This window comes from Sapajus apella, unplaced genomic scaffold, assembly GCF_009761245.1.
Source record: "Sapajus apella isolate SASKATOON/1434 unplaced genomic scaffold, GSC_monkey_1.0 scaffold29, whole genome shotgun sequence".
Taxonomy (NCBI): domain Eukaryota; kingdom Metazoa; phylum Chordata; class Mammalia; order Primates; family Cebidae; genus Sapajus; species Sapajus apella.
In genome coordinates this window covers 7,995,488-8,014,038 of record NW_022436969.1, presented here as the reverse complement: position 1 = coordinate 8,014,038, position 18,551 = coordinate 7,995,488, and the positions used below count along the sequence as shown (strand labels likewise).

The 18,551-nt window shown below is 45.4% G+C and overlaps 1 protein-coding gene across 4 annotated transcripts in view; it reads right to left on the bottom strand.

Annotated features, from left to right (window-relative positions):
* Positions 1–11,430, bottom strand: part of ANKRD29 (ankyrin repeat domain 29) — a 58,188-nt gene extending 46,758 nt beyond the window's left edge. For 2 of the 4 annotated variants that reach the window (XM_032293188.1, XM_032293189.1), the window contains exons 1-2: positions 11,217–11,429; positions 1,461–1,571 (exon numbers count right to left, since the gene is read on the bottom strand). In XM_032293188.1, coding sequence (XP_032149079.1) covers positions 1,461–1,571; positions 11,217–11,237 — 132 coding nt within the window. In that variant the 5' untranslated portion in view covers positions 11,238–11,429. Of the gene's footprint in view, positions 1–1,460; positions 1,572–11,216 lie in introns of all 4 variants that reach the window. The other 2 variants (XM_032293191.1, XM_032293190.1) reach the window with 2 other exon arrangements.
* Between the last annotated feature and the right edge of the window lie 7,121 nt (positions 11,431–18,551).

Here is an 18,551-nt window from a genome sequence, read left to right as displayed (position 1 = left end):
AGGTGGCCCTGGGGAGCTGGAGGCCAGGAGGAAGTCCTGGGGTATCTGAAAGGGGTGGCTTCAAGAAAAAGAGGAAAAGTGGTCATCAAAGTGGTCAGTGGATAGGGCCACAGTGACAATTGGTGTTTCTGCCCTATAGTTTTTCCACTGTGGTGTAAGAACCAGTCCCGTAAAACCCATATAAGACCAAGATAGCCAGTTCACAGATGTCCAAGACCCTGCACCAGCCTGAGTTCTGGCAAGGAACAGATGGTACATTCTAACTGGGATAATTGGAAGAAAATGTCATAAAGAGACTATTAAGCTGAGGCCTGGGCACAGGGAATCTACAAAGAACAGCACAGTACTGGGATCTAGGAACAGTGGGGGTCCATGACCAGCTGAGGCCTGAAGTTGTCAGGGGAGGGGAGTGGCTCCCAGGATGCAGAGAGTGGAGGGGGGGCACTGCTGCCAGACAGAGACAGGGAGGGCGCTGGGCTGCCTGACATCCCTCTCCTCACACCCTCTGACTCTTACAGTTGCTCCTATGGGCCAAACACAACTGGAGGCCAGAGGGAAGTGAGTCTGCTGGGGCAGTACATACAGTTCAGACTGTGAGACCAAGAGCGAGAAGGGTGTGGAGTGGGTCTGGAGGTGTAAACAGAAGATATCCTGCCCCGATGCCCTGGGTGGGGGTGGGGGCAACTGGAGAAAACTGCTATTTTACTTTTGGGGTGGTGGTGGACTCCACTTACCAAATGTGTGCAATAAAAGTTGGAAATGGCACACTCTGTTTTCAGGAAAACAAAAAAACTACTTCAAAACATTTTTATTCAAATCCTAAAATCAAAACATCATTGCTTGCTCCCTCTCCTCATCGGCGGTCCTCTTGGTCCCCAGAGATGAGAAGTCTTGCTGAGCACAGTAAAATAATTGCCTCTGGCTGGGGAGGGGAAGCTCTCTAAGTGGTATCTGCTAGGGGGCAGTAGTATCTCTTTTTATTTCACCTTCTAAATTGCCAATGAGTGTATTTATGTTCGCAAGAGGTAATGAAAGGATAAAAGGCTGGGGGAGGCTTCAATTTTTGTTTTCTCATCCTTGTAGAAAAAACATAACTCCCACATCCATGGCAGCCCACTAAATTATCTCCATCTTTTCATGAAAGCTGTTGGCTTGAATTCTTTCACTAAACAGCCCTTTCTTCTTGTAGTCTGCCAATTCTGATTCCCAGTGAAGTGCCTCTTCCCTATTGTGGCTGTCTTCTGTTTTGGGCATTTAATTGTTTCCTTTTCTTTCTGACTTTCCCCAGCATGTTTATAAGTTCACCACAGTACCTTGGATGTTTTAAAAAGGATGAAGCAAGCAAACACATGAACAAGTAAATAAGCATTGTAAAGGGAAATGTATTCCTGAGGTGCTCCTGCGCCTACGCAGGGCAATGGTGCGTGCTGGGCATGCATCTACCAAACCCATCATCGTACGCTGTCTCTGCAGTCCACATCCACCCGGCCGCTGTTCAACAATAGCTTCAGCAGCGTCAGGTTTCCCCTCCTGGCTGCCCAGAATGCAGCGTTGGCAAGCGGAGTTTCCTTCTGCAAGAACAAAATGAAACAGGATCTTAAAATTGATTCCAGTGAACATGACTGCTTCTACGCATATAGATAATAACATTCAGAAAGGAGAACATCCAGATGTGTTGTATCATTTGAAAGATTGCTCCTCCAGCAATAGGCTACTGTAATATACTTGGTTATAGAATGAACTCTGTTGGATTCCAGACACCTGAGCACCATATGGCTATGAAGAGCACTGTTGTTGATAATCCAGCACTATTAATAACCTATTTCCCACTAATGTTCTCACTTTCCTGCCTCTGTTGTGTTTTTGTTCACTCAGCTTCCTTTTTGCTTGAAATGAATTTTCCTCCAACCTTCAAGGCCAAGGCTCTGCTCAAATGCTATTTCCTCCCAGAAACATTCCAAACCTTTCTTCATCTCTAAGTGGAGCAAAATTTCTCCCAATTCTGACCTCTCAAAGGAGTTTACCTGCCCTTTTCCTAAGCCCTCAATGCTTTCTGATTCCACTACCTGTGTGGAATGTTTCACTTTCCCTCCACCTAATCTCCTTTGCTTCAGCTGAAACTTGCCAGAGGTTTGAGTTGAGAACAAAGAACTTGGGGCAAATAATGCCATTACATGTCCTCATATGGATCCTTCATTCCACCATTGGATCATTTTGTTTGTTTGAGACAGGGACTCACTCTGTTGCCCAGGCTGGATTGCAGTGGCATAGTTATGGCTCACTGCAGCCTAGACCTCTCAGGCTCAAGCCTTCCTCCCACCTCAGCATTCTGAATAGCTGAGACCACAGGCACGTGCCACCATGCCCGACTAATTATTTTATTTTTAGTAGGGACAGGGTTTTGCCACATTACCCAGGCTGGTCTCGAACTCCTGGGCTCAAGTAATCTACCTACCTCAGCCTTCCAAAGTGCTGGGATTACAGACACGAGCCACTGCACCAGGCCCGCGGGGTTATTTTAAAGCTACAAAATTAATTTTAGAACCATACCTGTGGAAATCATGGAAGTGGAAAACAGGTCTTCCAAATGGGTGGCAGAGCTGACTGCAGTAAAATCTTCTCTAAAATAATTGATTTGAGTCTGTAGAGAACAGTCTATGAGAGGGAGGAACTGGCTTTGGGACCAGACAGCTCTGGGTTTCACCCCAGGCCTGGACAAGTAATTGGCTTTTGGGAGTCTCAGTTTCCTCTTGCTTACTTACCTTGAAGCTGACGGTATTAAATGATGTCGATTTTTGCCTAATATAGTACCCAACACACTATAAATGCTGATTAAATGCTAGTTTCCTTTCCTGTGTTCTTTACAAAATCAGAATCAATAGACAAAATTAAATTCAGAGTACTGGTACTAATAAAGAATTTTGATGGTCTTTAGGAACTTTTATAAAAGCATTCACATTATTTAATAAAAGCATTTTTTGCAAGTGGGTTTAAAACATCTATCTGACTCCAAAGGCCTTTTGCACAGTATGTCTTTTAAATATATTGATATTGTATTAAATACAATGCTTCTCTAAGCTCAAAAGAAAATACCAACTATTTCAGCTACTCAACAGAGCCCTCTAAAATAAAAGGACAGTGGCAGCAGTATTTGTGTGTATGAGGATTTCATTTCAGAAGTCCTTCAGCACATACACAGGCTTATGCTCTTGTGCATACTTGAATGAAAGAATGGCAAGGTGGGGAGTGATAAGCTAATAGCAAACATACTTCGAATAGTTTCCTCGCTCATTTAGGAGGAAAATAAATCACCTCCAATTTCAGATTAACAATTTGCCTTTTCTGAAGCTGTAAATTTTGCTGTCCTGGATTTTTCCAGCCAAACTGCAACCATGGTGTTCACACCAGCATTGCAGTTTAGGCACCGGGCTGGGTCTGATTTGTTCCAGCTGTCAGTAACTAGGCGAAGCAATGACAAGGGAGGTTTGACCTCTATAATGAATCACGAAACAAAGCCTTTTAACAAAGAGACTGCACAAGGCCAAAGCGAAGTCTGGGAGGGTGAACCAGGCAGACAATGTAATATGCACCAGGGAACAGCTCTGCTAGCTTTTCTTGAAAGGTAAAGACACAAGAATGATAAACTGTACTTCATTTTCAGGGACTCTATCATTTCACTTGAACCCCAAATACCTTCAAAAAACCATCTGCAAACAGCAAGTGTCTATTGTCATAACAAGATCTCTAGCCAGGGCCTCTCCTCCCTTTAGGATGGTCTTGGGGATTCCTCTCCGGCTGGGCTGGACATCCTGGTTTCCCATAAGGTCCTGTAAACTGAGCTTTGTGAAAAGCTATAAATATTTCACCTTCCTTTGGGCTTAATTTACTGAGAGGCAGAGGCATGACAGAGTAGTTGGTTTGGGGGTAAGAAGAAGCTGGGTTCAATCTGGACTACTTCCTAGCTCTGTGACATTGGGCATTTTTTTTTTTTTTTTGAGATGGAGTCTCTCTCTCTCTGTCACCCAGGCTGGAGTGCAGTGGCGTGATCTCAGCTCAGTGCAACCTCCACCTCCCTGGTTCAAGCATTCCTCCCACCTCAGCCTCCCACGTAGTTGGGATTACAGGGACATGCCACCACACCCAGATAATTTTTTTTTTTTTTTGGAGACAGAGTCCTGCTCTTGTCACCCAGGCTAGAGTGCAATGGTGTGATCTTGGCTCATTGCAGCCTCTGCCTCCCTGGTTCAAGTGATTCTCCTGCCTCAGCCTCCCAAGTAGCTGGGATTACAGGTGCCTGCCACCATGCCTGGCTAATTTTTGTATTTTTAGTAGAAATAGGGTTTCACCATGTTGGGCAGGCTGGTCTTGAACTCCTGCTCTCAAGTGATCCATCCCCCTCAGCCTTCCAAAGTGCTGGGATTACAGGCATGAGCCACTGCGCCCAGCCTGAGCCACCGCACCCAGCCAAGTAATTTAATAATAATAGAGTGCCTCTTTTATGTAGTATAGGAGAATTAAATGAGATGATCACATAAATATACTTAGTACACACTCAAAAAAATAGTAGCCATAAATGCACAGCCTTCATGGCTCTTTAAGATACTTGTCCAGGAAAATTCATTTACTTGGTCACTAGCACGTACCAGGAACAGTGGCCCTGGCCAGGAGCTAGGAGTAGAGGTAGGAGTCAGCTTTGGTCTCTGCCCACAATGACTCTGTGGCCTAATAGGAAAATCAGTCACATCAACAGGCATCATAAGGTATTGTAGGTGCCAGGGTAGGAAGGCAGCTGCTTGTGGTGAGAATACAAACCAGATAATGTGATTCTACTTGAGGAGGGTGGCCAGGAACAGTTTCAAAGAAAATGAATTTTTTTTTTTTGAGATGGAATCTCACTCTGTCACCGAGGCTGGAGTGCAGTGGCACAATCTTGGCTTACTGTAACCTCCACCTCCTGGGTTCAAGTGATTCTTCTGCCTCAGCCTCCCAAGTGGCTGGGATTACAGGCACCTGCCACCATGCCTGGCTAATTTTTTGTATTTTCAGTAGAGATGGGTTTTACCATGTTGCCCAGGCTGGTCTCAAATCCTGAGCTCAGGCAATCCACCCACCTCTGCTTCCCAAAGTGCTAGGATTATAGGTGTAAGTGAGCACACCCAGCTAAGAAAGGACTTTTTGAGACAACTTTTGAAAGACATATAGGGGCCTGGGAGGACAAGAGGTGGTGAGGTCCCAGGCAGAGGGGTGGCAGAGCAAGACTGGAGGCTTACCACAGTGTCCTGGGAAGCATCACTAGCTCAGCAGGACTACAGCAAAGGGCATGGGGGGAGGGTGAAAGCTGAGGCAGGGCAGGTGGTCAGGGCAAGGTCCTCAAGGCTCTGCTGTATGTGCTACTGAGTTTGGACTTTATCCTGGTGGACACTGGAGAGTCAAGGAAGCATTTTATGGTGGGGAGACACCATTCATTTTGCATTTCAGAAAGGCCCTTCTCCTTAGGGAGAATGGAATGAGCTCTGGAGCCAGGCTGAGGCTGGTGTCTACAAGGGTTAGGAGACTACTGCACAGATGGGGCAAGAGACCAGGAACTGAGCTGATGCCTCAGCTCAGCAGTGGGAATGGGAGGATGGGACAGACTGGAGACATTTTAGGGCTAAACTGCATAGCCTTGGTCTGTGACTGTATGTGCAGGAGGGGAAGGAAAAGGAGAGTGGATTCACTCCCAACTTGTGGTTCCAGTGCCTGGCTGATCTTGGTGCCATTCATGAAGGTTGGAAACACCATGTGAAGGACAGGCTTCGGAAAAAAACGATGACTTCAGCATTGGACATCCTGGGTTTCAAGTGCCTATGGGGCATCTAGGTGGCAATGTCTAGTAAAGAAATGGGCAGGTGCTCCTGTCACCCTATGGCCAGCACATTTACTGGAGGTCAGAGTCTTGAGCTAATGTTCACTCAATGCAAAGTGCTTACTCTGGACCACATGGTGTATCTTCTCCATATACTAGCTCATTTCATTCTCATCCTTGCTCAGTGAAGTGGGCACTGGGACAATCCCATTTTACAGATGAGGTAAGTGAGAAATGGCCAGTCAGGCTTCAGCGCCAGGCAGTCTCTTGCTGAGGCCACTCTTTAACTCCCCATCAGACTGCTCTGCCTCCTGTGGACTTCTTCTGTGGACAGCAAGGAATAAGGCAGCAGTGACCCCCGGTGACCTCCTTCCTATCCTCCATCCCAAGCTCCTCTCTGGCCAAGACGGAAAGTCCCCAACCTTCCTTCTGTTTGGGGTCTATGCATGTCACATTCCCTGGATAACTTCCAAATCTCCTCTGGCTGGGTATGACAAGCACATAATCATAAACGGAGTGGAGAGAGTTGGGGGTCAGTCCTCTATCCTTTAAAGGAGACAGTGCACGTGAAAATACGTCACACAAACTGTAAAGCACTTTAGCAAGCATGCTATTACTATTTCACCTCTTTCTTGATGTTTCTGATCTCTACAATAAAACCAAGGAGCTTCTCTCAGGCTTGCTGATTGCAACTTTAAAAGTAACAGCAAGAACAACTAAGTTCAGATCTTGCTCTGTATCGGGCAGTGTGCTAAATAATTTACTGCTTTATCCCATGTAATTCCAGGAACAGCCCCATGAGGTAGTACAGTCATGTAATACATAATGATAGACTGCATATATGATGGTGGTCCCCTAAGATTATAATGCCATATTTTTACTGTACCTTTTCTACATTTACATGTGTTTAGATATGCAAATGTTCACCACTGTGTAACAATTGACTACAGTATTCCATTCAGGAACATGCTGTAATTTTGTCACCTAGGAGCAGTAGGCTACACCATATAGTCTAGGTGTGCAGTCAGCTACACTCTCCAGGCCTGTAGTAAGTGCACTCTATAATGTTTACACAATGCAGGAAATACCTAACGTGTATTTCTCAGAATGTGTCCTTGTTGTTGAGTAATGTATGATTAATATAATTATTCTCATTTTCTTTTTATTTTTTTTTTTTTACTTTTAAAGCAAGGTCTCCCCTCCCCTCCCCTTCCTTCCTCTTCCCTCCCCTCTCCTCCCAGGGAGCCACTATGTCTGGCCTATTATTCCCATTTTTAAGATGAGGAAACTGAGCACAGGAATGAGTTAGTCAAGGTCACACAGTAAGGATCTTGGCTCATCCAAATAACAGAGCCGGGATTTAAATCCAAGTCTGGGCTGGACATAGTGGCTCATGCCTGTAATCCCAGCACTTCGGGAGGTTGAGGTGGGCAGATCACTTCAGCCCGGGAGTTTGAGACCAGTCTGGCCAAAAACGTGAAGCCCCGTCTCTTCCAAAAATACAAAAATTAGCTGGGTGTGATGGTGCACACGTATAATCCCAGCTACTTGGGAGGCTGAGGCAGAAGGATCGCTTGAACCCAGGAGGTAGAGGTTGCAGTGAGCCAAGATGGCACCACTGCACTCCAACCTGGGTGATAAGAGCAAGACTCAGTCTCAAAAAAAAAGCCTGTCTGGGTCTAGAGTCTGAGATCTTACATTTTAAACCTTGTAGAAAATTGAGTGTAAGCTTCCACATTTGTCACATTTTCTTCTCTCCCTACTTGCCCCTTTCATTTACTGTCAGAATTTTGGCTGTACACTGCTCATCTGTACACTTCCAGAAATTGTACAGGAAACAAGGGGAGAGGAAACGCAGAGGGAAATTTATTTGTACAGAACTGGAATTCTGATTGAAAGCTAAGAGGGGGTAGGGATTTAAACTATTAGTTTTAAAAGGTTTAGAGTAATGTGGACTTCAATCATATACTTAATAATTTGATCAAGAGGATATGAACTTTATTCAATAATGAATTTCTATGATATTAGAGGTGACATAAAATAAAGATGTAGTGATGGAATGCAAAGCTATATGCACCCTCCTCCCTTTGGAATTTAACCAGCAGTACCATTAAAATATAGTTCATAAGATTCACAAAACAGACTCTCTGTAGACTAAGATACCCAACTCCAACCTGGCTAGGTTATAGCATCATATGACAGATAGCAAGTCCTGAAGGAAGTAAAAATAATTTACCCCAAAATATATTTATTTGATATATTTTGAAATGACCCTGCAAAGCTGTTTTTTTATGGGGGAAATTTGCATTCTATAGGGAATCCCCTTCCCTTTCCAGGAGAGGCTTCACTGGGCGTCTGACACTTGACACCTTTTTTTTTTTTTTTCCTGAGACAAGGCTGGAGGACAGTGGCATTATCACAGCTCATTGCAGCCTAGACCTCCTGGACTCCCGAGATCCTCCAGCCTCAGCCTCCCAAGTTGGGATTACAGGTGGTGTGAACCACCTGAATAAGTGGAATCTGACACCTTTTAAGGTACACTTACCATCTATTCTCTAAAGCCTATTACTTAGAGGCTTCATCTATATCATAAGAACCTTGGCTTCCACAACCTTACTTATTTTAACTCAAGCATTCTTATGACATGGAAACCCCCTCCCCCTTCTTTGAGATGTCCCACTTTTCCTGGCCAAACAAATGTATACCTTACATGTATTGATTTATGTTTTTGCTTGTAACTTCTACCTCCCTAAAATGTAAACCAAGCTGTCATCCAACCACCTTGGGCACATGTTCCTAGGACCTCCCGAGGCTGTGTCATAAGGCCATAATCACACTTATTTGGTTCAAAATAAAACTTTAAATATTTTATAGAATTTGACTTGTTTAGTCAACAAGCCTAAATCCTGAGATGTATCACTTCCCTAAGTGATAGGAAAGTGAAGAGAAAAGGAGATTTGCTCTGAGCAGTCTGCCTTACAGGTAGGCCCATATATCACTGGCATTTCCAAATTTAGAACTCAAGACTATGTTTAAAGTCTGTTTAAAACATATATGTCTAGAATAGACAAATCTATAGACATAGAAAGTAGAGATGTGGGGTAATAGTGACTGCTAATGGGTATGAGGTTTCTTCCTGGGGTGATTAAAATTGTCTAAAATTTCTAAAATTGTCAGGCGTGATAGGATTCATGCCTGTAATCCCAGCACTTTGGGAGGCTGAGGTGAGCAGACTGCTTGAGCCCAAGAGTTCAAGACCAGCGTGGGCAATATAGGGAGACCCTGTCTCTACAAAAATACAAAAAAATTATACGAGTGTGGTGGTGCATGCCTGTAGTACCAGCCACTCGGGAGGATTGCTCAAGCCTGGGATGTCAAGGCTGCAGTGAGTGGTGATCGTGCCACTGCACCCCAGCCTAGGTAACAGAGTGACGCCTCATCTCAATAAATAAATAAATAAACAAACAAACAAAGGCTCTAAAATTGATGTATTGATGGTTACACCACTCTGAATTGACTATAAACCACTGAAATAAGTACTTTAAGTGGGTGAATTCTATGGCATGTGTAAAAAATATGGTTTTGTTAATTTATTTTCCCATGGTTCATCCAAATAATTTAAGCTGACTGGTGAACTAGAGTTGATTAAGAGATAATTTATATATTCTCAGAATAAGGATAAAGCATACAAGTTCCTGTACTTCTGGGCCAGGCATGAGACCGGATTCTAGCAGTAAGATGAAACTGGTATTGAGATGCTTCGCCTTCTCAGGTAAGACATGCTCAAGAAAGACCCAGGTATTTTATTTATCTAGCTATGATGGTTCGTCTGATATGGTAGCCTCACCCACCCCCAACTGTGTTAGACATTTGGCAACTTCAGTCTGAAGAACAAGTTTTGAGTAGTTGAAAAGCCATTGTAGAGTCAAAAGTCAATGGACTGAAATTCATGAAACTTTATTGCACAAAAAAGGCAGTGTTTCCTTATTTATTTATTTGAGACTGAGTCTCGCTCTGTTGCCCAGGCTGGAGTGCAGTGGCGCAATCTCGGTTCACTGTAACCAAGAAAAGAAAAGTGAATTAATGATTATTCAGAAGCTGTGGGCAAGGAGCGGGGCCTCATGCCTGTAATCCTAGCACCTTGGGAGGCCAAGGCGGGTGGATCACCTGAAGTTAGGAGTTCAAGACCAGCCTGGCTAACATGGTGAAACCCAGTCTCTCTAAAAATACAAAAATTACATGCCTGTAATCCCAGCTACTGGGGAGGCTGAGGCAGGAGAATCGCTTGAACCTGCCGAGGCAGAGGTTGCCGTGAGACCAGATTGCACCCCTGCACTCCCGCCTGGGCAACAAGAGAGAAACAGAATATTCACATCTCAGAAAACAAACAAACAACAAAAAAAAACTTTTAAAGTCATTCACATTTGTCTACTTGGTTCCATTCTCACCACCTGTGCACTGGTCCAGTACCATTTCTTAAAAAGATGACATCTCCCAGCTCCACCCTCTTCTCCAAACCTGGCCAGACATCTTTCTAACATGCATATCGCGCCATGTCACTCCTCTGCTTACATGAGCTATTGTCGGCAACGGGATTACAGTGGCTTCGGAGTCAGACACACTTGGGTTTCAGTCTTAACACCGTAACTTATTGGCTGCAAAACTGTGGGCGATTTAATTTCTTTATACCTTCCTTTTCTCATTTAAAAAAAAAAAAAAGTAAAGACAAGAAGAGCACCTCCCATAGGTCTCCCCAGGACCTTACACATCATGTTCTCGGTTCAGAGTCAAGCACATTTTAACTGTTCAATACATTTTAACTACTATTTTTATTAAAACCTTTCAATCGAGGCAAATGAACCTCTTTCATCCTAAAATGTAGGGATTACATGGGATGACTTTAATCAACTCCTCTGAGACAAGACACCTTCGGACCCTGAAGCCTGCTCATCGTCTGCAGCGTCCCTGGGTGCTGGCCACTCCTCCGGGGAGGAGGCAGCCGTGGGTGCAGCTGGTACTCCAGCATGAGGGCGCAGAGGGTCAGGTTCGGGGACTCCTGCAGCTGCAGGTCAGCGCTGACCCCAGGCTTCTTCCCCGCCCCCGACCTGTTACCCCGCGACAGTCCCCGCAGTCCTGTCGCCGCGCACAGGCTCAGCCGATCCACAGCCCTTAGTGCAAAGCCTGAGAGGCAGGGCAAGCAGGCAAACCGCAAACCCACAGGGGCCACCCGGCCCTGCCGCTTCCTTCTGGGCCTCGCCGGCAGCCGGAGAAGCGGGGAAGGAGTGGGAGGCGGGCAGCGGGCGGCGCCCACCCCGCCCCGCCCGAGCCCGGCCCCGGCCCCGGCCCCGGCCCGGGCACCCGCGGCGCTCACCTTGAAGGACATCCTGCACATGTCCGCAGCCAACCCCAGCGGGAGGTGGCGCGCTTCGGGCCCGGGGCGCCTAGTCCTCCCCGGCCTCCCCTCTCCCGCGGCGCCAGGCGTTCCGCAGAGGGGCGGCCTCCGACGCCGCGCGCTCCAGCCGCCCGGCCCAGCAGCAGCCGCCACACACACGGCCCGGCCGGAGGGGCGGCGCGGGGGCGCGCTCCGCTCGCGCGCGCGCACACCGCCCACGGGGTGCCGCGTGGACGCGCTCCAGGACCTGCCGTAAACGCGCGCGCGCAAACACCCAAAACTCCACACTCACTTTGCACACTCTCCACACACGTTCCCACACCCACACTCACACACAAACACCCCAAACTCCACTCCACACACACTGTGTACACTCTCCACACACAATCACACCCCCACGCTCACTCATCCACACACACTCCAAACTCCACACACACTGTGGACACTCTCCACACGCGTTCACATGCCCACGCTCACACACACACTCCAAACTCCACACACACTATGCACACTCTCCACACTCATCCATACTGACACACACACACTCCTAACTGCACACTGTGCACACGCTCCACACGCATTCACATGCCCACATTCACATACACACATTCCAAACTCCACACACACTGTGCACACTCTCCACACGTGTTTACATCCCCACACTCACTCACATACACACACATACTCCAAACTGCACACACAGTGCACACTGTCCACACAGGTCCACATCCCCATACTCATACACACACACACACACTCCAAACTCCACACACACTGTGCACTTTTGCCACACTCACGTCCACACACCCACACTAACACATCCATACTCACACACACGAAACACTCCAAACTCCACACCAACTAATTCTGCTGGAAACTCTGGGGACAGGTAATTCCACCGTGCCTCAAAGCCCTAATACGCTTGTCACTGCCCTTTGGTCATCTGTCCATTTGCACAAGCTGGCTCTCTCCAGAGGACCAGGCTTCCTCTCTAGCAGAGACTCAACTTAATGTTTAGTTGGAAGAGAAGGTCTGTGTTCTTCTCATTCTCCAGGATTGCTTTCAGGTTATTACACCTCTGTGTACACTCTTCACACTCATGTCCACACACCCACACACACTGTAGCCTCCACATTCCACACTCACAGCTTCCACACACAAAGCTCTCCATAGTCATGTCCAAATACCCACACTCACACATCACACTCACACGCATTCTCCAAACTCCACACACATCGTGCATACGCTCCACATTCCACACACAGAGGACCCACACACACACACTTTCCACACTCATGCCCACTCACCCACATGCACTCACACACAGACTCCATACATATCCTCCCAAATAGCTTGATTTGCCCCAGAGGACTCCTGACCTTCGTTACAGCACAAATATTACAATGATGTAAAATTGAAGCTTGAGGAAAAAATTCATCCAATAGCGATTTTCATGTTAATTTCTTTCTCAGCTTTCTGAGAAACTTTTTTTCTCCTGGATAGAAAAGGTTTGTTTCCTAGAAAATATCTATTTTGAATTGCCTGAACCCAGGAGGCGGAGGTTGCGGTGAGCCGAGATCGCGCCATTGCACTCCAGCCTGGGTAAAAGCAATAAAACTCAGTCACAATCTAAAAAAAAAAAAAAAAAAAAAAGAAAATATCTATTTTGATTTCACAAACAATAAGTGGTCTTTTTCTTTTTGAAGGAGAAAGGTCAATTTTGGAATAGACTCATACCCCTCCTCCTGGAGTATTTGAAGTATGTGTGTCTACTCCTGCTGCCTTCCCAGGGTTGGTTTGGGGGAAGTAAAACTCAGAGTTTTAAGTATAAAAGATAGTAACAGCTCTGTAAGCACATTTTAGAAAATTTAAAGTAAAAAAGTAGGCCAGGCATAGTGGCTCACACCTGTAATCCCAGCACTTTGGGAAGCCAAAGCGGGCAGATCACTTGAGTCCAGGAGTTCAAGACCAGCCTGGGCAACATGGCAAAACCCTGTCTCTACTAAAAATACAAAAATTAGCCAAGCGTGGTGTTGGCCTGCCTGTAATCCCAGCTACTAGGGAGGCTGAGGTGGGAGGATCACTTGAGCCTGGGAGGTTGAGGCTGCAGTGAGCCAAGATTGGGTCACTGCACTCCAGCCTGGGCAGCAGAGCAAGAATCTGTCTCAAAAATAAAAATAAAAACAAAAAAATAATATAAAAGTGGACGTCTTACCCCCTTACACTATAAGAGTCCACTCATTCATTCTCCCCCTCACCACTTTGTGTCTCCTTCCCTCTTCTCAATTAAATTTGTGATGAATATTTAATTTAAAAGTTTAAAAACAATGACAAATAAAAGTTAATAATAAAAATTAAAATGCTTAACTTTTATGGATACATTGTATTACTTGTACTTAAAACAAATTTAAAAACATTCAGAACTTTTATAGGAAATTCCAAATTTAAAACTAAGGACGCAAAACTTTTCCTTGCCTTGAATGCCTATAGATTACATAGTTTTTAAGTTGTCACACAACTTTATTTATTTATTTATGAGATGGAGTTTTGCTCTTGTTGCCCAGGATGGAGTGCAATGGCACAATCTCGGCTCACCGAAACCTCCACCTCCTAGGTTCAAGCAGTTCTCCTGTCTCAGTCTCCCAAGTAGCTGGAATGACAGGTATGCACCACCCACGCCTGGCTAATTTTGTGTTTTTAGTAGAGACGGGGTTTCTCCATCTTGGTCAGGCTGATCTCGAACTCCCGACCTCAGGTGATCTGCCCGCCTCGGTCTCCCAAAGTGCTGGAATTGCAGGTGTGAGTCACTGTGCCCGGCCACCACACAACATTATATAAAATCAAGCATCGGAGGTTTCGCTTTAATAGTTTTATTTGTTTGTTTGTTTGTTTCTTCTCAGACAGAGTTTCACTCTTTCACCCAGGCTAGAGTGAAGTGGTAGATCTCGGTTCACTGCAACCTCCACCCCCTGGGTTTAAGCGATTCTCCTGCCTCAGCCTCCTGAGTAGCTGGGACTATAGGCACCCACCACCATGCCCAGCTAATTTTTATATTGTATTTTTAGTAGAGACAGGGTTTCACCATGTTGGCCAGGTTGGTCTCGAGCTACTGACCTCAGGTGATCCACCTGCCTCAGCCTCCCAAGGTACTAGGATTATAGGTGTGAGCCACCGTGCATGGCCTGCTTTAATAGTTTTGATAAACAAAAAGGAGAAAGGAAAGAACTATTATTATTATTATTATTATTATTATTATTATTTTAAGATGGAGTCTCGCTCTGTTGCCTAGACCAGAGTGCAATGTCACGATCTCGGCTCACTGCAATCTCCACCTTCCAGGTTAAAGCGATTCTCTTGCCTCAGCCTCCTGAGTAGCTGGGATTACAGGCATGTGCCACCATGCCCGGCTAATTTTTGTATTTTTAGTAGAGGCGGGGTTACACCATGTTGGTCAGGCTGTCTTGAACTCCTCATGATCTGCCTCCCTCAGCCTCCCAAAGTGCTGGGATTATAGGTATGAACCACCACGCCCTGCCAGAACTATTTTGAGTGTTTTCTAGGTACAAGGTGCTTTGCTTATAAACATTTTATGAGGTGAGTATCATACCCATTCCACAGAGTCTTCGTTTCTGAGAGATTGGAGTGATTTGCTAACAAGTGATAGGGCTAGGCGTTTGTCTATCTTCAAAGCCTGTTTCCTTCCCATTACACTTGAGCTCAAAGTAGCTTTTGGCAGAGTCTCTGGCCAGGGTGCTGATGGGATTCTTATCAGTCTCTGGAAAGAATGTGCCTAACACGGTCTCATGCAAGTGGTTAAACTCATCTTCCTATAAACAGCTCCCAAATGGAACAAAGGCCTCATGGTCACAACAGGCAATTCTGTCTAAAATGGCCCACTCCAAACTTTAATAGTGGCCCACTGAACCTAATATGAAATTTCATCTGCATGGCCAAGTTTTCTTTTCCAAACAACTTTTCACTACCAAATAGAGCCTCTCCATCCTTGCCACCCTGTCAAACAAAAGGGAGAAAGGAAAGAACTAATATTTTGAGTGTTTTCCGGGTGCTCTCCTTATAAACATTTTATGAAGTGGGTCTTATACCCATTCCATAGATGAAAAAACTAAAATTATGAGAGATTGGAGTAATCTGCTAGAAAGTGATAGAGCTAGGCGTTGTCTATTTCCAAAGCCTCATCAGGGCCCTCTTCCCTGTATGGCTCTCTTTTGTCTCCTCTCTTTTATCTTCCAAATCCCAACCTCCCTAGGGTGTTGCCCCCAGCTCAAGTTCCTCTTCCTGCACCCTGGCCCTCAGTCATCTTCCCCCCAACTTTGCTGAGCTCCTGCTATGGTTCTGCTGTATACCACATCCCTCAACCCTGATTCCACAGGGTCTGGTGTTGCCCTCAACTCTGCTTCTGTTGCTTTTGACTTCTTCTGCAGAGTTGAAATTCTTCCAGGCCAGTCCCTGTGTCCTACATATCTTTTATTTTCCCCAGGAACTAGTTTATGGAGGGAGGTATGGTACGTAGTCAAAACTTACTCATCATTGAATTAGTAAAAGAGTCAGGGGGTTGTGTTATCCAAATCTACCAAGTCAGAAGGCCCACTCTTATCCACAGACATGCATTACTCAGATGCACAGACATCTGTGTTGATCTCAAATGAGGCCATAGTCATTGTCACCTTCTGTTCACACCAGCACAGACCTTGATGTGTTTGGCCTCTATTTTGCACTGTCCCAGTTGATGGTCCAACAGAATTTGCCTTCGACAGAACTGAGAAGTAGGTCAATTTCATCTACTGAGCATTCTAACTTCCTTTTTGTAATTAGGCTCCTTCATCCAACTAAGAGTTCATCCTGGACATCTTATCTGTCTTAATTCTCTGTCCACTTTCCCATCCCACATCTTTAAAAATTTTTGTATCTATTTATTTTTAAATAAAGAGATAAAAAATTTTTTTCGAGCTAATTTTTTTTTTTTTTTTGAGACAGAGTCTCACTCTGTCACAGAGATAGGGTCTCTGTCACCCAGGTTGGAGTGCAGTGGCAGGATCATAGCTCACTGCAGTCTCAAATTCCTGGACTCAAGCAATCCTACTGCTTCTGCCTCCTGAGTAGCTAGGACTACAGGCACATACCACTATACCAGCTAAATTTTTTTCTTTTTTTGAGACAGAGTCTTGTTCCGTCACCAGGCTGGAGTACAGTGGTACAATCTCGACTCACTGCAACCTCTACTGCCCAGGTTCAATTGATTTTCCTGCCTCAGCCTCCCAAGTAGCTGGGATTACAGGCACGTGCCACCACACCCAGCTAATTTTTGTATTTTTCATAGAGATGGAGTTTCACCATGTTGGCTAGGTTGGTCTTGATCTCTTGACCTCGTGATCCGCCCACCTTGGCCTCCCAAAGTGGTGGGATTAGAGGTGTGAGCCACTGCGCCTGGCCCCACCAGCTAATGTTTAAAAACACTTTTTTAGAGATAGATAGGATCTTGCTATGCTGCTCAAGCTGGTCTCAAACGCCTGGCTTCAAGCCATCCTCCCACCTCAGCCTCCCGAAGTGCTGGCATTATAGGCATGAACCCCCATTCCCCGGCCCTTATTTAATTTTTAATTTTTATTTAATTTTATTTTTTAGAGAGTGGGATCCCTATGTTGCCCAAGCTGGTCATAAAGTCATAGGCTCAAGTGATCCTCCCCGTCAACTTCCCAAAGTGCTGGGATTACAGGTGCGTGCCACCATGCCCAGCTTCCATCTCCCAGCTAGTCAGCTCAGACTCTCCTAAACTATTGGAATGTACCCTAGATGAGAGTTCTTACAGTGGGGACTGTAACAGACACAGCTTTGGGTAATTCACCCAACACCCATTGCTCCCTTCCTTTCCCCATCAGAATGTCAGTTTTGCTCAGTTTTGTCCGTCATACTCCCCCTGGAGATTTGCTTAAGAAGAACATAGCCCTTTGTTCCGTCCAAAATCTTCTGGTCTAGGCTGGTGATAGTGCTTGGATTAGGTGTGGGCAGGTGACAAATTCTGATCTTTGAGATATCAGAGGAGGTGTGTTGGGGACTTTTGAGAAAGATTTCCTTGATTGTAAGACATACCTGGATAAGATGGTCCTTCTTCCTTGGGACACTGTACTTTATAAATATGATGCCTGGAATGGCTGCAGCCACCTTGTGACCATGAGGAAAACTATCCCCTGAAGGTGGCAGAGCAGACCATGGTGTCACTAAGGCCCTGTGTTGACCATCGGGGACTTCTTATTTTCAATTTTTTTTTTTTTTTTGAGACAGAGGTTCACTCTTGTTGCCCAGGCTGGAGTGCAATGGTGTGATCTTGGCTCACTGCAACCTCTAATTCCTGGGTTTAAGCGATTCATCCTGCCTCAGCCTCTCAAGTAGCTGGGATTACAGGTGCCCGCCACCACACCTGGCTAATTTTTGTACTTTTAGTAGAGACAGGGTTTCACCATGTTGGCCAGTCTAGTCTCGAACTCCTGACATCGTGATCTGCCCGCCTCAGCCTCCCAAAATGCTGAGATTACAGGCATGAGCCACCACGCCCAGCTCACAATCTTTCTTAAGCGTATAGTAACATAATGGCAATATGTATATACTACTCTTTACAAAGCATGATAATGTGAACATTTCCTCCTAACATTAACAGTTCTCTGAAGATCTGCCTTTTAATGGCTGCATTTATATTACATATACTATAATTTATTCAACCTTTCTCCTTTTATAAAACCTTTACATAGATTTTCATTTTTATTATTAAAAATAACTGTACTCAGCTGGGCACGGTGGCTCACGCCTGTAATCCCAGCACTTTGGGAGACCCAGGTGGGTAGATCACAAGATCAGGAGTTTAAGACCAGCCTGGCCAATATGGTGAAACTGAGCCTCTACTAAAAATACAAAAATTAGCTGGGCATGGTGGCTGGTGCCTGTAGTCCCAGCTACTCGGGAGGCTGAGGCAGGAGAATTGATTGAACCCGGGAAGCAGAGGTGCAGTGAGGCAAGATCACGCCACTGTACTCTAGCCTGGGTAACAGAGTGAGACTCTGTCTTAAAAATAATTTTTTTTTTAAGAAAGAAAAAACAAAAGAAAATTCTACACTTTTACCTCTACTTAAAAAAAAAATACAAAAAATTAGCCAGGCTTGGTGGCACGTGGCTATAGTTCCAGCTACTGGGGAAACGAGGCTTCCTGCAGTAGACATCTCATTTGCTAACGTTTTGGTATCATTCTTTGGTTCACTGCTAACAGTCATATAAATCCTTGCTTGCTGAAGCACTCTCTTCTTT